Source organism: Chaetura pelagica, unplaced genomic scaffold (assembly GCF_000747805.2).
Source record: "Chaetura pelagica isolate M959 unplaced genomic scaffold, ChaPel_1.0 scaffold1201, whole genome shotgun sequence".
In the NCBI taxonomy this organism is placed as follows: Eukaryota; Metazoa; Chordata; class Aves; order Apodiformes; family Apodidae; genus Chaetura; species Chaetura pelagica.
In genome coordinates this window covers 61,379-84,845 of record NW_009952044.1, presented here as the reverse complement: position 1 = coordinate 84,845, position 23,467 = coordinate 61,379, and the positions used below count along the sequence as shown (strand labels likewise).

Here is a 23,467-nt window from a genome sequence, read left to right as displayed (position 1 = left end):
CCTTGGGGGTCTCAGCCAGGTCTGAGGGGGTCTCTGGTCAGGCCTTTGGGGGGGTCTCTGTTCAGGCCTTGGGGGTCTCAGACAGGCGTGGGGGTGTCTCTGGTCAGGCCTTGGGGGGGTCTCTGTCAGGCCTGGGGGGATCTCAGGGAATGCCTGAGGGGGTCTCAGCCAGGCCTGGGGAGTCTCCAGTTAGGCCTGGGGGGTTTCCAGTCAGGCCTGGGGGTCTTCCCTCACACCTGCCCCAGAGAGGGATAACCCAGCGTGGAGACCCCCCTGCTAGGCCTGGGGTGGCCCCCTCTCTGCTCGGGGTGTGGGGGGGTGATGATGGTGGCTGGTGTGGCTGGTGCTGCCCTCGGGTGGGCTTTTATTCCTCATGGTCCAGAGGAGCATCTGCAGGGCCTGGGCCCTCCTGGGTGCAGGGCACCTGAGGGCTCGGTGGATGCAGGGGGTGTGGAAGGAGCGTGGAGGAGCTGGAGGTCTCCTTTTCCAGGAGCCCCGCATCCCCTCTCTTTGTTCTCCATCCATAATGCAGGGAGGTTTGTCCCAGCAGCTCCCGGCTGGCAGGGACCAGCACCCAGATCCTGGCACCTGCTCCTTGTCCCCTCTCAGCCCTGAGGGTGGCCTTGATGGCACCACACTGAGCAGCACAGAACAGCTCCCTTTTCCTGGGTCTGAGCTCTTTCCCCCTCTCCTTTCCCCTGCTTTGTGTCCTGGTGAGCTGATGTTTCCTTGCAGCAGATCAGATGAGATGTAATTTGAAGCTGCCTGGTATGACCCAAAATGGAGAGAGAGCCCGAGCAGCCTGCCAGGGCACGGACATGAATTTGCTGGTGTTTTGTTCCTTGGCCTGTGCTACCAGAAAATAGGTTGATTTCTTTTTTAATTTTAAGGTATTGCTGTGCAGTTTGTAGGTGGTTACCCAGGAGATCTGCTTGAATTTTCTAGCTGGAGCTGCTGTGCATGCATCTGAAGTGGCATGACAAAGCAAATCGCCAGGCGTGAAGGAGTGTTTTGGTGGAGGAGGGTTTCCTATCTCTGTCCTCATGATCCAGACACCCCTTCAGGATAAAATAAAGGCATTTCTTTAAGAGAACACCTCTACAAAGTGGAGATACCCAACTTCTTTGTCAGATGGTTGCTGGTGAGGGGCACCGCGTGTCGGAACGGCATCGATTGCCGCCCGGGTAGCATCACGGCAACTGGAGGGGGGGGAGTTAAGGGATTGTCTCAGCAACGTGACCCTGGAAAAGCTTTATTCAGCATAAAGCCTCCGACTGGCACCGTCCTGCTGTGGTCTGGGTGCCCTGTGCCACCACACCTGTCCCCTGGGGCTGCTGCCAGCAGAGGAAGCAACGGCAGATGGTGTGTTCGCAGCAGCATCCGCGGAGGCTCGGGGCTGCTGTGCTCTGGCTTCAGGAGCTCGCTGGGGGACTGCTCACCTTGCTGTGTCTCTCCCTCTGGCGTGGAGCAGCCCAAGTTGGGTGGGAAATGAGGACGAGCAGATGGTGTGAGGGTGGCAGGTGGGTCTGGCACGTGTCGGTGCCAGCAGCGAGCGGCCCAGCGCTGCCGCTCCGCCCCTGCCCAGCACCTCCGTTCTGACACTGGAATTGTGCCACAGTAAGGCTGGGAAGTGCTTGGGCATCTTGGCCTGAGGAGTGGTTGTGAGCTGTGAAGGTCTCTCCTAAATCCAAGCAGGATGTACAGGGAGGTTTTGTGCCTCTAAAAGCTGGCGGCTCATAGGGAAACCAGCTTAGGAGTGGTTGTCTGCAGGCTCCTTACCTTGACTGTCCCTTTAAAGGCACTTGTTCCTTCTTACTGAGCAATGCTGTCCATGCTGAAATACATTATGCATTTTAGATACATTTATCTTCAGCAAGAGACTTGCTAGCTAGCTCTTAGTGTGCAGAACAACTGCCTCTTGGTACAGCAAGTGCTGAACGCCCTGGTGAGGTTCATGTGACAGTGGCTGAGCCAACAGGTAATGGGCAACCCAGGGAGCACAGCCTGACACCTTTTGCAGAGGTGTGTCAGGAGAGAAAAAGTGATGTTCTGTGATCCTATGATTGTTTGTGATGGCTCTGCCTGCATTATTAGTAGCCTGCAGCTTAGAAAAGCAAGGAGGCACACTGTGTGTGAAGGAGAAGGGGCTGGTGATGGGGTCTGGAACCTCCTAGCATATTTAGAGTAATAAATGGAAGAGTTCTGGGGAAGTTTTTTGATGTATTTTAAGTATTGGGGGCCTCCTGAGAGGTGAAAATGAAGCTCAGGTGGAAGTTAAAGGATAGGAGCATCACCAGGTGGGTATAATGGTATTCAGATGACTAAAAGCAAACTTCAGGATGTTGGAACCTGGTAATCTTTAAGGTCCCTTCCAACCTTAACCATTCAATGTAAGCAAAGGTTGTACCACGACTGGGAAGCTTGCAGGAGAGGTGCCAGGGTTTGATGGCTCCTGGAGGTATCCTGTAGCAACTGGCAGGGAGTAAAGGAGGAGGAAATTCCAGTCCTCTCTTTTTGTCCTCCCTCCTGCTGGCAAGCAGTGGAGGTACCTGCTCCCTTTCCTTCTGCCCCTCCTTCCTGGCTTCTGCCCAGACAGGTGGATGTGTGGAAGGTATCATGGGGGGGGTGGCAGAGCAAAGGGCTGGATTTCTGCACAGCCAGTCGTGGCAGCCCTGATTGATCCCAGGGCTCAGGGAAGGTTGAGGGGTTAAGGGAAGTGTGTGTTTGTGTGAAACCACATGGACTGTGGAGCTGGAGAGCAGCAAGTGCTGCCTTTAGTGTTCAGTAAAACACCAGAGGCATTTACAGGCGGCTGAGCTCAGAGCTGTCAGATTACTTGGCTGAAACAATTATCAGCTAAATGTCAAAGGATAGAGAGCAACTGACATTTATTTCATAAAAATGACATGATTATGAATTCCTATTATGATTTATTTTTTTTTCTCTGCATGATAAGAACCGGGGGGGGGGGAGCAGCAGGGGCTGGGTTTGTTGTGTTGGTTGGGGTTTTTTTGCTGAAGTAGCTTGTGTGATTGTGAGACTGTCTTAAAGAGCTTCATGGCTGTGGTGTTGGCACTGAAGTGCTGGTGGGGATGAGGGGAGACCAAAGCATGGGAGTCTAAAGGCAGTTTGTTCTTCTCTGAAGTGATACAAGTGGCTGGGATTGTGAATCCAGCTTTTGCAGTAAAAGGTGCATGGGAGAGGTGGTGCTGAGACCCCAGCAGCTGGTGGTGACAACCCTGGGCAGGGTAGCCTTCCAGCAGAGAGGACCCAGCCCTGTGACAGTGGCTGTTTGCCAGGCACCCACTGTTGTCCCACTTGAAAGGCTTCCTGGGGCCCATTAAGGCTCCTTGGGCTCATAGGCAAGATGCAGGGGGGAAGGGTCTTGAGGATGAGGAAAGGTCTTGAGGATGGCTTGACCTGATGCAGAAACTGCTCCCTGGTAGAGAGGCTATGACACGGTTGTGTTTGTATTGTCTCCTCTCCCTCCCCTTTATCACTCCCCTCAGGGTGTGATGCTCCCCCAGAGCTGCTGCAGCAGCAAGAGGGGATCCCACCAGCTGGTACCAGGGACTGGAGTAAGGCTGGTGTAGCCAGGAGGTAGTAGCACAATTTATATAACTTTTATATCACTTGGTAAAGCCAGGGGGGTTGTATTTTGGCAGCGAGGTGGGTTAGACAGAATCTAGGGCCGTTGTGCAATGTTTTTAAAGCAGCAAACACACCATTTGTCTTGTCTCCTGTACAGCTGCTGCGTATCTGTCCCAGGGCAGTGACAGAGGCCAGGCCTTTTCTCACTGGGTTTGTTACTGGCTGGAAGCACAGGGTCGTGTGGGGGCAGAGGGGACTGGAGTATGTGTAAGGCAGGAGGAGAAGGTTTCCTGCTGGGGTCTTGGGTTTTTTTTTTTCCTTTGTTTTGATCTGGAAGACAGTTGGAGGTGGAAAAGCCTCTTGTACCCCATAAGCTTCTGCTCAATTAAGACCCAGAGCTTTCAAACACTGCAAGCCCTATGGCATCTCTGCCCTCCCAGCCTTTTATTTTTCTTCTTGATGATCAGTTCAAGCTTAATTTCCAAGTGCTTTGCTTTCTTTAACATGTGCATCCTTCAAGTATCTGTCCTTGACCAGCTTTCCTCAGCCCCCACATCAGCTAATCCTCAGCTGAGCCCTTCATATTCAGCTTTTAACTTCCCCCTTGTATAGTGGTTTCTGAAGCTTTTTATCAGGTTTGTTGTGCTTTTCTGACCTCCCACCAGCTTTCCAGCCTCTTAGGATGAAGAGCCCAGCCTGAGCTGCAAGAGAAACCACATTTTAGGGGTAGCAGGTATCACTCCAGACAGCAGCTGCAGAGAATCCTGGGCTTTATTTTTATTTTTAAACAGAGCAATCAACAAGATTTGGCAATTAGTCTCTGGAATGAAGTCTGGATAGTGTCAAGCTACAGCTTTTTAGTGGCTTCCCCCCTGGTGAATCCAGGCTTGCTTTTCCTGCTCCCCTCCAATGGCTCCCTTGGGAATTGTGCAGACCCTGGATCAAATGCTTCTTACCTCCAGTGTAGTTTTCTCCTGGAGTTGCTGACAGTGCATCTGATCTTGGATGCCTTCCCTGCTCCTCTTGCTCTTCTTCCACTTCCCTATGAAATCAAATAGTTTGGATCTCTGTCATGAGGAAACCTCAACTGTTTTTTGGTGGGTTTTTTACTTTTGGAGGGTTCTTGCACCCTTTGAACAGAGGAAAACATTCGCTTTGCCTATAAAGAGATTTTTTTAATTACCTTGCGTGAATTTTCAGGCCACATAAGTAGAAGTGAAGCTTAAATTGCTTCCAGCTGTGGTGCTGCTGCTGCTGCACCTTTTGGAGGTTTAATTGCTGTTGAACTTTGGTGTCTGCTGGTGAGAAGGGAGCTGGGGTGGCAGGGAGGGCCACGCTGTGGGTCTGGAATGGGGCTGAGAATGCCTGTGGACACCTCTGTGTGTGCTGGAAGAGGAGCTGATGCCAAATATTTCACTTACTTTCACCAAAGGAACTCGTGGCAAAGCTGCTGGTTGGGGCACGAGCCCTTCCCCACCTCAGACAAGGGCTGACTTGGCTGGGAAGGCTCCATCTGCCTCTTCAAAGGGTGTTTTATCAGCATTTAATAACACATCTGTGTTCTGTGGGAGCTGGAAGCTGGGAGTTTTCCTTTCTCCCTCTGAGAGGCAAACTCTTCCAAGCCAACATATTTCATGGAATGTATTTTTGGGTGAGGTGGGTGCTGGTTAGCTGAAAACTGGAATTTGCAAAGGAGTTTATTCATCTGTAACCATCCCAAAGACTCCAATCAAGGGCTTATTTCTGTGCTCCTGGGTTTTTTGCTTCTCCTGCTAAGTTTTGGCTTGGAGCTTCTTGAAGGCCTCCCTCTTTGGAGTGGCTGGGAAGGGTTGGAACATACCCTACCACAAACAGATCGTTTTGATGACATGCTTCATGCTTAGGTTTGTGGCTGTAATCTGATTGATGGCTTATCCAGGCTGGATCAGGGCTGGGAGTGTTCAAAGGCACAGTTTGTCTGCACAGGCAGGGATAGTAACTTTATCCCAGCTCCTTGCTTATCTGAGAATCCTTTTTATTCTTAATTTCTCCTTCAAATTGAAAGTATTGCTGGGGGTTGATTTCATTTAATTAGAGCTTATGATAAAAGTTAGATGTTTTCGTCTGGAATGTGAGATCATTTCTGCAAATACAGAAGTGCTGACTCCTCCTATGTCCCAGGAGAAAGAAAAAAACATCTGTGCCACCTTTGAAGAGTTTTAAAATCCTGTGGACAAGGAGGCAAGGGTGGGATTTCCAGCAAAGTGGGGTGTGGATGTGGCACCCAGTAAACCCCAGCTGTGAGGCCAGTTTGTACTGGTGGGCAAGGCTGGGTCAGGAGCCCTACCAGGGAATAAAAAGACCATGTCGACAATGTTTTAATTTTTTTTTAAATGAATTTATTTTAAATGTTTGCAGGGCTTTTTTTCCTGGGGTTGTTTGTTTGGTTTCTTTTATTGCAATAAAAATTCTTCCTTACTGTTTGCTACACTGTGTGAGGCTGTTCTCTGGAAGGCAGAGATGGATTCACCAGAGGTTTTCTCCCTTCTCAGGGTATTTTCTAAGGCTGTGACTCATAAAAATTGAATTGGGGTCATCATAATGAACTGCCTGGAATATGAGACTGCACCACAGCCCTGTGCTTTGGCACTTCCAGAGTCATTTTGACCTGGTGTTGCTTCTAACTGAGCTCTCAAAGCATTTCAGAGTTGCCTTTATGGTGGTGTAACTCCCCACAGCCAGTAATTGACAGTCATTACAACAGTTGCCTACATAATTTTTCTCAATTTTATTCTTGTTTTGACTTTCGTTGCCTGCTCTGTTGTTAAATGGGATCCCTTTTGAACTCAGACTTTTTGTTGTAGCTCTTGGTTTTGCCAAACACATGATTTCCCATTAGCTGCAGCCTATGGCCCTCCTTGGGCAGGGGGGTTCTGCTTCTGCTGGGCCACCCTCAGTGTCCCCTGGGGCCATCAGGTTCCCAGCACTGGAGAGCTGCTGGTATGGTCCCTGTGAGAGCAGGTGATGGGATCATAGAATCACAGTGGTGGGGTTGGAAGGGACCTCTGGAGATCATCTAGTCCAACCCCCTGTAGAGCAGGGTCACCTACAGCAGATCCCACAGGAACACATATCCAGGTGGGTTTGAATGTCTCCAGAGAAAGAGACTCCACAACCTCTCTGGGCAGCCTGTTCCCAAGAAGTTTTTCCTCCTATTGAGGTGGAACTTCTTGTGTCCCAGTTTGTCTGTTGCCCTTTGTCCTAAGATGGGGGAGATGGGATGGGGTGGACCATGGCTTGCAGGATTGGTTCTTCCACGTGATCCTGGAGTGAGCAATGCCAGCCTTTCCACCTGCTTGTTTGCTTAAATTCAAACACCCGAGGAAAATATGGGTGCAGCACTGCCAGACTGGTTCTGGTGAATCACAGGATGGTTTGGATTGGAAGGGACCTTAAGATCATCTATTCCCAACCCCCCTGCATGGGCAGGGACACCTCCCACCAGCCCAGGTTGCTCCAAGCCCCATCCAACCTGCCCTTCAACACTGCCAGGGATGGGGCAGCCACAGCTTCCCTGGGCAACCTGGGCCAGGCTCTCACCACCCTCCTGAGGTGCAGTGGAGCTTCTCTGGTGGGAGTTTCATCTGGTGTGCTGGGGGGCAGGGAGTGACCTCCAACATCCTGCAGCTTAAAATGCCACCACCAGGTCCCAGCTTGGCAGGGGGTGGGTGGGATTAGGTATTGGTTTGAGATCTTGCTTCTATGCTCTGGGTGGTGCAACATTCCTGCTTTTTTCTGTCCCTGGGGACCTGGGAGCTTTGTACCTCCAAGCCCATCAGCATTCCCACCTCCTCCTGGACCATAGTGCCTGTTCTTGGAGCTGCATGGAGCTGCTCTCCTGACAGTGCTGTGTCATGACATCTGCAGCACAGCTGTTTGCTTCACTCACCAAGCCAAGTCTGCCAGTCATGCTCCTCTGCTTGTTGCAGTCTGGCAGACCCCCCTCCCCAAAGCTCCTTTCCATCTTCATTTTCCATCTTAAACACGTCCCATCTTTCATTTCCCTTTCAAGTTGATGTTTAACGGGATGTTTTGGCCTAGAGGAGGTGGGTGCTGATCTGTGTGGTGGTGGTGGCAGCAGCAGGACTCTGGTGGTCTGTGTGTCACTGCTCAGGGAGGTCCTTGCCTGGCCAGGTTATGTGATAATGGCAGAGCTTACCTGGGATGGTGCTGAAGGCTGATGTTTCCCTCTGGTGCTGCTGAGGGGAGATTGAGGTTGGACATGAGGGGGAAATTCTTTGGTGTGAGGGTGGTGAGAGCCTGGCCCAGGTTGCCCAGGGAAGCTGTGGCTGCCCCATCCCTGGTAGTGTTGAAGGGCAGGTTGGATGGGGCTTGGAGCAGCCTGGGCTGGTGGGAGGTGTCCCTGCCCATGCAGGGGGTGGATCTAGATGGTCTTTAGGGTCCCTCCCAACACAAACCACTCCATGATTCTATGATTTTCTACAGCATAAAATTCATCATTTCTGAATACTCTATGTATTTCTGTTTGATAGCAGAGGTGTGAGGCTTCCTCATGGCTGTGAACATCCTGGGGTCCATGATCTCTAATCTCAAGGTCTTTCTCCTTCTCTAGGGAGAAAACCCCTTAAAGCAGGAACACATGGAGGCTGCTTGGGGTGCTCTGAGGGCTGTTGCTCTCCACCCACCTCCTGGGGTTGTAAAAGCAAAACAAACCTTGTAGTAGAAAGAAATACCAGTGATACCAGCCTGTTGCATTTGCCCTCTGAGTGTTACCTTATCTGAGGGGACTAATTCAGCTGTAGCAAGCAGTCAGGTGGCCGTGGTGTTTGACACCCATTTGAGTCCTTGCTCAAATGATCCCAGTTTCTGGCCTTGCCTTTGTGGGTCCTGATGTGTCCCCAACACTCCAGAGGCCACCAGGGTCCTGATATGACACAGGGACATCTCTGGGGATGTCCCGTGGTGCTGTGCAGGAAGAGCAGCCCTGCTGTCCAGGTTACAAGGGTTGGCTGCAGCAGGTGGCCAGGCTTTGGGGGCTGAATGTCCCTCTGTTGGGTTTTAGTGGCCAGCAGCCTGGCAGTCCTCTGACCTTTATTATTATTTTTTTAATAATTCATTGTAGTTGTTCAGGAAAAAAAAAAAAGAGCCACTGTTCCCTCTGCTACAGTATCCCTTGGTGAAATACCAGTAGTGTTACATTGAGTTGGAGTCACTGCTGCTTTTTGAGGGGGTTTCCAGCTTTGCAGACTGTTGGGCTGGTCCTGCTTCCTCCTTTTCCCAAAAAAGAGGAGTAAAACCTAAGGGAGAGGAAAGGGAGAGGACCTGGTGCTGGGAGCTGCTCATCTGGCAGGACTCGACTGCCACAGCCCTGTGGAAAATCCATCTGCCAGAGTCCAGTAGGAAACTGGGCTCAAGCAAAATGCTCAGGAGGTAAAAGGAGTCCAAACCAACAGTTTTTGGAGAGCAGAAGCTGTGGAGGGCAGGAAACAAGCAGGGAGCTGCGGAGGGACATGGTGCAGGACCAGGATCCACGTGGCTGCTGAGGGGTTCTGCTGTCCTGAGCAACTGTAGCATGGAATTGGGGGCTGCTGGAAGGGCCCTTTTCCATGGGAAAGTCTCACTGTGCTGAAAGTGAAACTCTTTTCATGGGAAGATAGTGTTGGGCTCCACCTTGGCTTGAAAAGCTGAGCAGGACGTTGTGGCTTTCACCACCGCCTGTGGCTGCAGAGGGATTAAAAGGCCCCTTTTGCAGGGCCACATTCCTTATGTTTTTTCTCCAGGGGAGTGGCAGTTCTTCACCTCACTCACTGTGGTGTGTGAGGAGATTATAGCTGGGGGGAAAGAAGACCCCAAGTTTAGATACCCTTGTGGAATTCCTTTCCTATGCCTGCTAAATGGATGCAGCAACCAGGTCACCCTCTCCTGGCTACTTGGAGCTCTGGGACTACTGGGCTGGCAGGAGCACAGTGGAAGGATGTGAAGAGCAGATGCAAGGCTTGTGGGAGGCTACCTGCCCTGAAAGGTCCAAGGGAGATGCTGAAGAGCTTGGTGTGCAATGGAGAACTTGCTTTTGGACTTTGTACTGTACCCCTTCAGGCTCCATGGAGCATCCATCCCTTGGTGGCACTGTGGGGACAGGCTGGCAGTGTGGGTGGCATGGCAGAGGTGTAGTGGGTGAAGGAGGGACATGGTGGGCGAGGTAGGTATGTCCCCAGGGAAGGGCAGGTGGCTTGGCAGCCACCCTGGCAGAGACCTCCAAAGCCATGAAGGAGCATGGGGAGCAAAATCCAGACCTCTTGCTGCTCCTTTGCTTGGAGGAGCTGATGGGTGCTGGCCATGCTGAGATAGCTGAGCAGGTGATGGAGGAGCATTGACATTGTCCTGGGTGTTGTTTTTGTTGTTGTGGTGGGGTTTGTACACCTGGTGCTCACAATCCCACCCCAAAATCCCAGGCCTCCCAAGCTATGCATGGCATCTCAACCTCTTCTCCCTCTGGGAATCTACATCTCAGCCTAGAAACCATTCTAGGTTGGTTTTTTCCTCCCCCATCCCCTCTGGCATGTCTGCTTTGGGTACTTGCCTTTGCACAAACAGCCCTTTCTGAAGGCTGCACGAAGGGTTGCCAAAAGGAGGGAAATAGTTTGAAGCAGTTCTAAAAAAGAAACAGGCCTTTATGCTGAGCTGGGCTCTGAATCACCCTTGTTTGGTTTAGGATAAACTCAGTTTTGACAGTGTGGCAGGCTCAGGCTGGCTTGGCAGGCCAGCTGGTTGTTTCACACCCTATTCTCTAATATTTAGCTGCCTGGCTGGGGACAGGCTCCTGTATTGCACTCACCTCTGCAGCCCAAGAGGCTTCTTGTTCTCCCCAAATTCCCAGGGTTTGCAACTTGAGGGATGCAACTTGCTGCTCCCCTTCCATAGTTTGTGTGTTTGTGCCTTGGTTTCTCCTGTTGCTGATTGTTATGATCTTGTTTTAGGGATTAGAGTGTTGACGTTGTGTTTTGGGGAGGGTGAGTTGGTAAAAGCAAGTGTGGAGCTAGTGATTGGATTTCATCTGGAATGTGCCAGGAAGTTTTTGTGCTGCTTTCTAACCTGGTTAGAAGGAAATGAAAGCAAAAACTGTAGTTCTGGATTTATATTTTTCTATAACCAAACAAATAATAAAATCACAGACTGGTTTGGATTGGAAGGGACCTTAAATCATCTGGATCCACCCCCCTGCATGGGCAGGGACACCTCTCACCAGCCCAGGTTGCTCCAAGCCCCATCCAACCTGCCCTTCAACACTGCCAGGGATGGGGCAGCCACAGCTTCCCTGGGCAACCTGGGCCAGGCTCTCACCACCCTCACACCAAATAATTTCCTCCTCATGTCCAACCTCAATCTCCTCTCTGCCAGTTTTCATCCATCCCCCTTGTCCTCTCCCTCCCTGCCCTTGTCCCAAGTCCTTCCCCAGCTTTCCTGGAGCCCCTTCAGGCCCTGGAAGGTGCTCTAAGGTCTCCCTGGAGCCTTCTCTTCTCCAGGCTGAACACCCCAACTCTCCCAGCCTGGCTCCAGAGCAGAGCTGCTCCAGCCCTGGGATCATCTCTGTGGCCTCCTCTGGAGTCCCTCCAGGAGCTCCATGACCTTATGAAATACTTCACACCACAGAAATACTTGATTTTGCTGCAAACATTGTTGCAACAGGGACTTCACCTGGCTCTGTGCCAGGTGCTGCCAAACATTCAGCATCTTAAGATGCCTCCTCCTCACTGTGTGACCTCCTGGCATGTTCTGTGGAGCTGCTTTTTTGCCTGCTTAGACCAGCTCTGAAGTCCTGCCTGGACTCTGCCCCAGCTCCATGCTCCAGCAGGATGCAGCCATCCTGCTGAGGGTGCCTCCAGTAGTTGTGGCACTTGGCTCTTCCCTGGGGGTGGCTCCAGCCTCATTCATGCCCATGTTTTATAGAAGAACCAACCTGCACTAAACCTGTTGTTGTCCCCTGCCTCTGAGCTGTGTGTTTGGAAGGGTGAGAACAGGTTTCCTGTGTCATTAGAGGAACAAGAGCTGAGAACAAAGCCTTCCATGTTTTGCAGGGTGGATGAAACACTTTTCAAGATTCATTAAACAAATGAATATGTTTCTAGCAGAGCACTGAAGCCTTGGAGCACTTCGGGAGCAACACTTGAGACAAATGCAATTAAATTTGGATAAAACCATTTCAGTGCAATGTGGGTTCCTGTTAATGTTTTCAAATGACCCTTGAAGCTGTTTCCTTTAATGTATTTTTATGCTTCAGTGACAACAATTGATGGACAACATGGAAATAGTCACACTCTACACTTGAGAAAACACTTAAAAATAAGATCAAGCTTATTGATCTTCACCACCTGAAGCTGTGGTGACCATAGAGGTACTACAGCTCCTGCAGATAAGCCTTGGAGCTGGTGGGATTAATCCAAAAAGGTCATGTACTCATGTCTGTTACATAGTACTGACCCAAGGAATATCTACCAGCAGACAAAAAACCCCAAAACTGCTGAGTTTGAGGGATTTGAGCTGGTAAAGACACCCCACAGTTTGGTTCCACATCTGGCTGGGTGCACTGATTTGTTCTGGTCTCTTGTGAGGGTCTGGGTCCTCAGGCTTTTCTGGCTGCCAGCTCTGTAAAACAAATTCTGCCTTCTTTTTTCTTCTTCCTGTTGAATTTTGAGCGCTGGGAGGAAAGTCTTTTCCTTTTGATGCTCCCAGTGTGTGTGGCACTTGGACAGTGGCTTTGGAAGGGAAATGCAGGAGACTTGATCAGCTGTATCAACTTTGGATTTCATCTTGGTTCACAATTGACTTGAAGACTTCTTCCTTCCCCTTCCAAAAGGGGAAAGAATAGTTTACTGGGGAGGGAATTCTCTTATGTTCATTATGTATTCCCATCTCTCTCCTCTGGTATTTCCTGTGCCTGCAGAGAGAGCCTGCTGACCCTGGGAGAGGCTGGTGAGGAGCATTGTGCCTCGAGGTTCAGAGCCAAGGTTGCAAAACTGAGGTAGGAATTGCCTGAAGTAGCTGACATGCATCAAAAGTCAGTGGCATGTCAAGCAGCTTTCCCCTTGGATAAACAGGAGGAAGGAGGCTTTGTTAGGCGAGTGTTAAGTGCTGAAGGTATCATCTTCCTGGGCAGGTGGGAAAGGAGGGGAATTGTTCCCCTTGGGAAACTTGCTCATTTTGTTTCAAGGAAATTATCAAATGCTGAGGCTTCTCGTGCTTTCCTTGTTGGGTGATCCCTGATCCCTCTCCCATTCCAGTTCTTTAAATCCTTGCAGGCTGATGGAGAACCATGGGAGGCTTAATTCCCTTTTTGCCTTACATAGCAGGTTTGGTTCTTTCTTCTGCAGCAGGAAGAGATGAGAACAAACCAGGCTGAATCCTCCTCCTCAGAAAGGTTTCTCAAATCTTGGTGTCAGATCCTAGGCTGGTAGCAGAGGGCCCTGCAGTGTTGGAAGCTTCTGGGGTTGGACTGACAGCAAGGAGAGGTGAATCCATGTGGGTGTAAAATTAGGGATGCACATTGGAGAAAGTATCTTCTCTGTGTGTTGCTTAGGGTGGACCTTTAACAGGGGCTTGACCAGAAAGACTCTGCCTTCTGATCTCCTCCTGGAGCTTCTGACCAGGCTCAGGGAGCAACAGGCTTGCAGCAGCCCTGGATAAGTGCTGCCACTTGGAAAATAAATAATGCAGCTCTTGTACTGCTTACTCACAATTGACCATTGCTTCTCCCTGTAATGAGATCTGCCCCCTTGAGGGTGTTTTAAAGGTTAGTTAATTAGGTGTAATTGCAGCAGAATAGAAACCTGCTCTGAGGTTCTGCCTCTGAGTGCTGGATCCTATAACAAATGACAGAGTGGGTTCCTACAAACACTGCAGTGTAGTCCCAGGTGATCAACCTTCCACTCCACCTTCTTGTTTATGTTGATGAAGCTGCAGAAGTGAAGAGCTGGAGAGGGTGTTCCTGGCTTTGGGATCAGTGTGACCCTGGTTCAGATCAGGGATCTGGGAAACACGTCGCATAAAGCAACACCAAGTTCTGCTCACGCTGTCAGCACGTTGATGTTCCCTCAGCACAGGGGGGGAGATAGATGTGGTCTTAGCCCAGACAAATGCTGCATTAACAGGGATCAATTCCTTTCAGCTGGTCACATTGCAACCCATTGATTTGGTGACTGCACCATCTAAAGAGAAGGGCTGCAGAGGGACAGCTCTGGCTGTGGCAAACTGCAGCCCTGCTCTGGTGTTTGGCTGCAGCAGCTTCAGCACTTCCAGCACGTTTGCACATCTCCCAGAGATGAAAAAAAATACAGCTACTCAGGCTTCTGTCATTAGCATTTAAAAATGCAATGATTATTTGTTACCTTGAAAGGGTGGGTTTACTCTTGAGAGTCAGTGGGGGTGAGATGAGTACATTGGCTCATAGTATTCAATGCAGAGGGGAGAGATGCTGAATCCACCTTTGCAGAACCATCAGGTTTTTACATTGCATGTGCTCTCTCTGTTAATTCCTCTGTGGCACTTGAGGCCAAAGATCTGGCTAAACATGAAGAGAACAGCATCTGGTGCAACGCTGGAGCAGCTCTGCTCTGGAGCCAGGCTGGGAGAGTTGGGGTGTTCAGCCTGGAGAAGAGAAGGCTCCAGGGAGACCTTAGAGCACCTTCCAGGGCCTGAAGGGGCTCCAGGAAAGCTGGGGAGGAGCTTGGGACAAGGGCAGGGAGGGAGAGGACAAGGGGGGATGGATGAAAACTGGCAGAGGGGAGATTGAGGTTGGCCATGAGGAGGAAATTCTTTGGTGTGAGGGTGGTGAGAGCCTGGCCCAGGTTGCCCAGGGAAGCTGTGGCTGCCCCATCCCTGGCAGTGTTGAAGGGCAGGTTGGATGGGGCTTGGAGCAACCTGGGCTGGTGGGAGGTGTCCCTGCCCATGCAGGGGGTGGGACTGGATGATCTTTAAGGTCCCTTCCAGCCCAAACCATTCCATGATTTCTATCTAAAAATCCCTTCTCCTTGGCAGTTCTGGATTTCCATCTCCTGTCCCAACCAAGCAGGCTCTGTGGGCGCCTGTGTGCCCAGAACTGGACCTGATTATTTGATATAAATTAGTTTCCTACGCTTCAAGTTCCAAGACTCACTGGATTTTAGGATGGTTTTGGTCTTCTGTCGTGCTTGAAGCTCCCCAGATTGTAAATGTGAGGAGAAGGTGTGCAGTGCTGTCTGGCAGGTTCTGCTCCTCCTGTCCATGGGTTGACCCTTCTCAAGATCCTTCTAGAGGCAGCAGCCCCAGTGCTGCTGGGCATGGCAGGGTGTCTGCAAACAGCTCCTGCTGCACCAGACTCTGCTACAGCCCAAAGGCTTTGGCTGAGGGGTGGTTGGAGCAGCATTTTTAAGGCCAAGCAGAAGATCAAGGCTGGTGTTGGGCATGTTTAACAGAGTGTGAAGCCTTGGACCAAGCCAGGCAGAGCATGCAGGCAGCAAAGGGGAGACTGGGCCAGCTGGAGGATACCAAAAGCAGGGGCTGATAAAAAAAGCTCAGCACTGGATTCAAAGCCAAGTTTTAGTTTCTGTTTGTACTACTTCAGAGGCTGTGCCCAAACTGAACATGCAGATGCTGGGGGAACAATGTCTATGTTTAATCATGCAAAGCTGATTAAACAGCTACAGAAATGTTTTGGAAACCTTTTAAGGGAGATGGTGAAAGGCTGCAGTTATTCACTCCCCCTTGGTCCTTACCCACCCAAGGGCTGGCTCGTTTCCTTCTGTAAGGACTTCCCTCAGAGGCACTAGGTGGAAACTGGCCCTTTGGAAGCTGCTGTTGAATCTTGTCCAGCCTGGACCCACTTCCTTGCGTGCTCCCGCATCGCATGGTGTTTCAGTTTGACCACAAAGGCTCCTATTTCTTCTGGAGGGGAAGAGGCAAGACTGAGGTCCTCAAACCTAGTAGTCTCATGTAATACTGCATTTGTAGAATCCCAGACTGGTTTGGGTTGGAAGGGACCTTCAATATTATCTAGATCCACCCCCCTGCATGGGCAGGGACACCTCCCACCAGCCCAGGCTGCTCCAAGCCCCATCCAACCTGTCCTTCAACACTGCCAGGGATGGGGCAGCCACAGCTTCCCTGGGCAACCTGGGCCAGGCTCTCACCACCCTCACACCAAAGAATTTCTTCCTCCTATCCAATCTCAATCTCCCTCTTCCAGTTTTAATCCGTTCCCCCTTGTCCTCTCCCTCCCTGCCCTTGTCCCAAGTCCCTCCCCAGCTTTCCTGGAGCCTCTTCAGGCCCTGAAAGGTGCTCTAAGGTCTCCAAAGGAGAGAAAAATTTCCTGTTGAGAAATAGCTTGGGAAGAGGTGGTGGCAAAGCGTGTGGGACTGGTGTGGGTTTTGGGAGGGGGGTGTGTAGGTGTTGGGATCTCCCTTTTCTCATGTCATCCCCCTGTAGCAGAGCTCTGCTCTTTTTAATCCAATGCTCATTCCCTGCCTTGCAGGCTGTTGACAAGGACACGTTCATGTCCAGGAGCTGGCTGGGGTGTACACCTGAATCCAGGGATTCTTCTCTCTGCCCACCACAACCTCATTGCTGGAATGCCTGCCCAAGGTGGGACATCCAGCCCTCCCTCGTGTGGAGCTGTTGCTTTCAAAGCTCCAGTCTGAGTCCCTCAGGGCTCACTTTTTAGTCTAAAAGTTTGCCTTTCTGTAGGAATACTTTGGAATAAGTGAATTTTGAGCAGCTCACTGTGCTTGCTGCTGCCATCAGATCAGTGTATAGCAGTGAGTTCCCCAGTGAAAGTCCTTCTCTGGTGGTTGTGGTAATGGTTCATCTGATATCTTTGGGCTAAAATCAAGGCCCAGCCAACATGCTGGGTCACCCAGTCAGAATCTGAACTGGCCTTACTGGTTTTGTGAACTTTTTCCTGGATGAGCTGGTCTGTTGATTGCTCAAGTGTCTAATTCATGCCAAGGCAGATGCCTGGTTCAGCCAGACTCTTGGTATGTGTCCAGCATGTAGTTCCTTACCTGGTCAGGTCTCTTGGTGTCCTTCTAACTGCTCTCTGGGTTGTCCAGTTCTCTAACATCTCTCTAGGTTCTTCTTTCACATAATTCAAGTGATTGATTCCTTTGGGGACCTGAGAGTAGAAGTTGAGCAGACCAGACCTTCCCCTCACTCAGTTTCCCATGACTTACCTGAGCACTCATCTGATGACTCAGAAGATTCACATTTCAAATCCTTTCCAAGGACAGGAGGGAGCAATTTCAAGGCTGAAGTTCATCACAGCATGTGTGAGGAGGCAGGTGCACAAGTTCTGGCTGGGGAATTCAGCCTGCTGGCTGGCCTGCCTCGAGTATTTGGGCATGTTGTATCAGGAATAAGTCAGTTCTTCCTCTTTGTCTCCTTTGGGTTTGCTTCCAGAGTCCTGTGTGAGGTACTGCAGCAGTGCAGGGTTGCCTGGTTGCTCCTGCTGAGGTATCATCAAATAACTAGTTCACGTGGTGCAGAGGACAAGACATGGCCCTGGCTGTGCTAGGCTGGGGGCATCAGAGAATGGTTGAGTTTGAATGGGGCCTTAAAGGTCATCAGAGGAGATTTAGGTTAGACATTAGGAAGAAATTCAGACATGGGTGAGATCCTCAAACCTATTTGTCTCATGTAATATTCCATTCATAGATTTATAGAATGGTTTCGGTTGGGAGGGACCTTAAAGATCATCCAATCCCACCCCCCTGCATGGGCAGGGACACCTCCCACCAGCCCAGGTTGCTCCAAGCCCCATCCAACCTGCCCTTCAACACTGCCAGGGATGGGGCAGCCACAGCTTCCCTGGGCAACCTGGGCCAGGCTCTCACCACCCTCACACCAAAGAATTTCCTCCTCATGTCCAACCTCAATCTCCCCTCTGCCAGTTTGAATCCATTCTCCCTTGTCCTGTCACTGCCTTCTCTGGTGAAAAGTGTGATACCCATGTGACATGTAACACAACCATAGGAGCTGAGCTCCACTGGCTCTTCCTTGTGGGGTGCCTACCTGCTGTGATCACTTTAAATCTCCCATCCTTGCTTCACCCCCCAGGAGAACTCCTTTGTGGAGCTGATTTAGCCCCAGTCTCTGCCAGAATGTGCAGGAAGGCTCCTGGCAGGCTCAGGGCTCACAAGGAGGGAGGCAGAGCAGCTCTCCCTTCCTACAGGGATCAGCACTGAAAACAAGTAGAGCATTTTGTTCTGCTGTGTGGTGGAGACCTGAGGCACCCATAAGAGGAAAGGCTGGAGCTTCCTTTGCCTCCACCCAGGACCACTCACAGCTGGGGAATCCCTCACCTCCCTGGAGAACTTCCATTCTGTGCCTGTCAAGCCTTGGTGTTAGTTTGAATTGGGAGTTGTCACCACTGGCTTAGCTGAGGCTTTAATGCTCTGGGTTTCTAGCTCCCATTTCTTCAAGAAGGTTTTGTAACCAGGTGCAATCACACCCAGTGGGCAAAACCTTTACTTTGAATGTTTCTTAGTGGCCAAAGCCAGGAACCTCCCTGTGACTGTGGCTTTTATGTGCCTGTTTTGAGCTCTGCAGTTGGGCACAGTGTTGAATTTTGCTTTTGTGCTAACACGAGTGTGGTGTTCACTGCTCCACTCTTGCAGATTAGTTTTCAGCTCAAAACAGCAAATCTGTGACTTCAGAACTGCTAAGATTTGCTAATCTAAACCAGTCTGAGCCATAATGCTTTGGGTTTTTCCCAACTCTCCTAATAAGGTAGAGTTTTTAGCCTCAGTATCAAACTGAATAAATAGAGAAAACTGGTAGTTACAGCCCAGGAGGAGAAGCTGGAGCTGTTTCTGGCTGTTCCTCACATGAGTGGCTCAGTGCTGGGACAGCTCAGGTATGAAGAAGATAGTGGTGGGCCTTGGGGGTCATGCCAAGGACCTCTGTTGGGCATTGGTCAAGGTCTTGACACTCCATGAAAGTGTTGAAGGGCAGGTTGGATGGGGCCAGGAGCAACCTGGTCTAGTGGGAGGTGTCCCTGCCCATGCAGGGAAGTGGAATTAGATATCTTCAAGGTCCCTTCCATCCCAAACTGTCCTGTGATGTACCCTGTCTTGAATAATATGTCCACTTCTGATCTTCATCTTGAGAAAGGAAGGGGGGGATGTAGAGGGAGCAGGAGATGTGATTAAAATGACCAAGGGGCTGGAGCAGCTGCCATGCAAGGGGAGGGCAGGCCGGCTAGGACCCCTTAGGGAGGAAGGTATGGTCCATGCCTGCACCTTGCCCCATCTTCTGGTGGTAGAACTGGGAGGCAGCTGATGGAATAGCAGAAAAGATGTGCAGAAGAGTTAAAAGAAGGCACTGCTGTCCTGAACAGGTAGTGAGCTTGTGGTGATGGAGTCAGGTTTGGACACTTGTGGCAGCAAAGGGCTTGGGCTGGGATGTCCCCTGGTGCTGGGACATGATGGGTGCTGGCCTGCAGGATACAGCTTCTGCTGTCCCTGGGCAGCTCACTGCAGGGGCTGGGGGATCAGGCACTGCTGATGTTGTTCTGTGTGCTGGGAGCTCTGAGAGTTACCACCCACTCATGCTCAGTCTGAGCATGTTGTCTCACTGGGTTATTTCATGATGAGAGTTCTTTGTAAGCCTGGACAGCAAACACAGGCAGGTTTGGATCAGCACAAACATACTACCATGGGCTTGAGAACTTCACCAGTTGGCTGGCTTTTGGCAGTTTGCAGCCGTAACACCAGGGTTGTGAAGTTTTCAGGAACATTGCCCTTCATTTCCCCCTGCCCACTGCTGAATTTAAATCCATCGGTGCCTCTTCTGCAGAAACCAAATCCTCATCCAGCTGCTCTGTTGGTTTTGCACAAGCCCTGGTGTGGGAGAGGTGCTTTGCTGGGGGCTTGACAGGAGATCTTGAAACCCTCCTTGGTCCTCAGAAGCTGCCCACACTGCAGCAGGGATATCCCCTGTGCCATCGGGGCTGCATCTTTGCAGAAACCGCCCTTCAGAGCATGTTGGGATCATCACCTCCAGGCTCAGCAAGTCTGATTAAATGTCACTTGCATTTCTGGTATCTCTATATGTGGATGACAAATGAAGCTGCAGCTTTTGAACTCCAAAGAAGCTGCCAGCTGCATTAACTGGAACCGACACATTCCTGTGAGTTGTTTTTATTAGTCTAAAATACCTCTGTTTAACGTACAAGAAGCCTGACTCATCCCAGTCCATGTCTGCCATGTCAGCTCAGCAGTTTTCTTATCTGTCTACCAAAAAAGCTCCCCAGAAAGCTGGAAAAGATTGGAAAAATATGCTTCTGTTGTCTTCTCCCTAGTTGTGATGGAGTGGACCATTAGGTGGGTAAGCTTGTGCTGTGCTGAGTCTTGGAGTTTCTCTTGTGCAGCCCCCAAGAGGCCCAGCACCCCACAAAAAAAAGTGGGTTTATGGTCTCAACCCTGTGGTTCCACCATCCTGTGGGGGAAGCAGAGGCATCTCCTGCCTCCCTCCATCATCTTCCAAACCAGGTGGTACAGGCAGGTGAACAGCTCTGAGCATGTCACAGATGGGATTTTCCTGGATGAACACAGACCTGGGTTTGAGAAAAACAAACCAAAAAGCAAGCAAACAAAGCTGGTGTGTGGTGAATCAGGCAGCTCTGAGCACCCCAGCTTGGCTGTCTTCATCACCCTCAGATGGTACATCTCCTTTTAGGTGCCAGCTTTTCTTCCCTGGAGAAACTTTGGGGGATTTTCCATCTTTTTTTCTTTTCCCCAAGAACAAACCTAAAGCAAGAGATCACCCAAGTGAGTCAAAAGGCATTTTGTGCTCATGAGAGCTGAACACTTCCTCCTGTGCCTCAGCTCTGGAGGAGGAGGAAGAGGAGGGGAGGTGATGTGCTTGGCAGGGCCAGGGCAGCAGCTCCAGCAGCCCTTGAGTATGGAGCTAATTGTGCAATTCTTTCACCTCTACACTTTGCTTCCTCCTGGGCTTGTTTCTGAGCTGAAAAAATGTGGCTCTTAAGTAGATGAAGGTGCCTCAATATCCCTTTAAAATGAAAGTCTGCATGCTTGGTTTTTTTCAAGCAGAACAAGGTCTGGTGGTCTCAACTTGAGAAGCCTCAGTGGTGTGAAGAGCTTTCTGGCAGGGCAGGCTTATGGCAGCCTGGGAGGAAAAGGGACCAAATGCACTTTTTTGAAGGCTTTGTTTGGATCTTGAGGAAGAGCTGTGGTTTTGACCCCAAGCTGTGGCCTCTTTGCAGAGCCCAGATCATCCTCCTCAGGTCCCACAAGCATCCCTTGCTCCACCTGTGCCTGTCCCTGCACCCACATCCTAATCCTCACTAGCTGACGTGATTCCCTCCCCCTTGGGCCTTGTCTCATTGGCAAAATATTTCAATTATATGGCCTAAATTTGTAACATGGAGCCCTTCATTATCACTGAAACCTTTTAATTGGGCCCTCCTGCTGGGCAGTTTATTGCAGAGTTTTCCCAATTAAGGTAGGACCTCTTCAAGAAACACAAAACTAAACAGATCCCTGGTGGAGAAGGACCATGGTGCAAGAAATCCTGCCCCAACCTATGTCTCAAAACTAAGCAAGAGCTTCAGCACCAGCCAAGTACTAATTAACCCTTCTGTGCTGATTCCTGAGGTTCCCTGTACCTGATTCCTGAGGTTCCCTTCAAGGACAATGGCCACAATTTGGTGGCAGTTTTAGGAATTTGCTCCTATTTGCCCAAATCTTCTCCATGTAAGGAGGGAAAATTTGTTTCAGGGTGCTTCTCTGGTGGGCAGATGGTGTCTCCCCAAAGGGCTCTGTGGATAACACTGCTTTTGTGATTGCAGGTAAAGGACCTGACAAAGTACCTTGATCCAAGCGGACTTGGAGTCATCAGCTTTGAAGATTTCCATCGGGGGATCAGAGCTATCAAGAATGGAGGTGGGTTTGTTGCTGCTGAGCTGCCCAAGAGGACAAGAAGGACCAAATTTAGTGCCCCAGGGGCTAACCAAGCTGAGAAATCACTTGGTGGAAACAAACTGGGGTTGGTTTTCTGCAAGTCCCTTCTCTGTCAAGCAGAGGACATGGGAGCATTTAGTCATAGGGTTGGAAAAGGTGGCTCAGGGGTTGTGGTGGTGACTGCATGTGTTGCTGTTTATCAGGAAAGGTCCTTCCCTAAATATATGTTGGAAACAGAGATGCCATCAAGGGAAAGTCCCTTCTGGTTTGGTGTCTGCTCTCACCTGTGGTTTTGTGGGGGGTTGACAGAGGAGTGTCTGCTGTAGAGTGTGACATCCTCCAGCTCCTGGGCTTTCACTCCAGCTCTTGGGAGGAGCAGCATGCTCCATTGATTTCTAGCAAGCAGCACATGAAACATGAGCTTGGAGCTCACTGACTGGGAGGTAATTTTTAAACAGGTTCCTGAAACAGACCCCAAACAATCCCTGTGTTGCTCTGCATGGGCTTGTTGTGAGCACTTCCAGAGCAGTAGCTTGGTGAAATGTGAACTATCTTTCTGCCTGGTTGGCATTCGAAAAGATGTTGTTTTTTACACTGTGGGATTCATCTCCAATCTGAGTGTGAGAGGGTCATTTTGGGTCCAGTGTGTTGTTAAGAGCAGGGTGTGAAAAATACTGGAAGCCTCCTGCTGAGCAAATATGATTTTAAATGTGCAAATACAGGTGTGAATTCTGTTCACAGCAATGCCTGTCTTGACCTTCAGTGTTGCTTTCATGCAGCAATGGCTTTGTGTTGTCAGCCCTGCTCCCTGAGCATCCTTTGGAGCAAGGCAAGATGTGAAAAGACCAATTATTCCTCTAGAAACCACGTTGCATGAACAGAAAACCCACCAAGCAGAATTATCTCCTGTTCTCCTGTCCATTCCTCCTCCTGTTCCTCCTCCTCCCACCCCCAGCTTATTTCTGCTCAGGACTCTAGTGGTTTATGGCAGAGTTTTGGTGGCTGGTGTAGCTGCTGATTCCCAGGTCTCCTGAAGCAGGAGGAAGTGCAGCATGTTATTAATTTGTAATAAATTGCTCTTGGAGTCGAGTGTGTGTGGGAAAGCTCTGGCTTGTATTTCCCTTCAATAATTCATCACTCTGGTATTGTGATATATTAATTGAATGGAAAAAGCAGATCCAGGCTAAGCTTTTAGGATCTCTATTTATTAAACTTGAAAGAGATTGTGATGTATTTATTGTGATTTATGGCAGTGGTTAAGGAAGGCAGAGCTCTCTAATGTTGCATGGCACAGGATTTTATGATGCAGTTATAAAAGAAACCCAGCATGAGGGTACAGAGTCTCTGAGTCTCACCAGCTGAGCAGTTGCTCACGTTGAAGTGATCTTGAGGATTTGCTGCTGCTGTTGAGAGAATCAATATTGATCATCCCTTAAGAAGAAGTCATGCTTGCTTCTGGGTGTCTCTTTTAATAAGTTGGGTTTTTTTAATTAGCTGGGCCTATTTTTAGCCAGAGATGGTTCTGTTGCATTTCCTGGTGCTCTCTAGTTTTTTGGTCAGTGACTGAAGTGAGACCTGACGTGAGCTTGTGCCTGCAGTGTCTGTCTCAGCAGAGGGAGGGCTTTATTTATGAAGATGCTCCACTTTTTCCCCCCCTCTCTTGGAGGCTGTAGCAGAATAGCTGGGATTTTACTCAAGCTCTTAAGGTCTAGCTTGGCAAACTGAAGGTGCAGTTACAAAACTAGCACATCTTGCAGGGTCAGCTGCTTTTCTGACGACTGCTTTCGTGTTCGGTTGGCCTCTACATCCAGGGAGGACACCCAGCTCCTCCTGTGCCAGCTGTTGGAGGTATGTTCCACTGGCTGAGGAACATCCTGATCTAGGACTCCTCAGACTTTCCTTCAGTATAGAGCAAAGCAGCATTTAAC

At 50.1% G+C, this 23,467-nt stretch overlaps 1 protein-coding gene across 1 annotated transcript in view; it reads left to right on the top strand.

Annotated features, from left to right (window-relative positions):
• Positions 1-23,467, top strand: part of RAB11FIP3 (RAB11 family interacting protein 3 (class II)) — an 85,795-nt gene that overhangs the window by 6,281 nt on the left and 56,047 nt on the right. Inside the window, exon 5 of the mRNA XM_010002825.1 lies at positions 21,428-21,521. Within this exon, the coding sequence (XP_010001127.1) occupies positions 21,428-21,521 (94 nt within the window). The remainder of the gene's footprint in view (positions 1-21,427; positions 21,522-23,467) is intronic.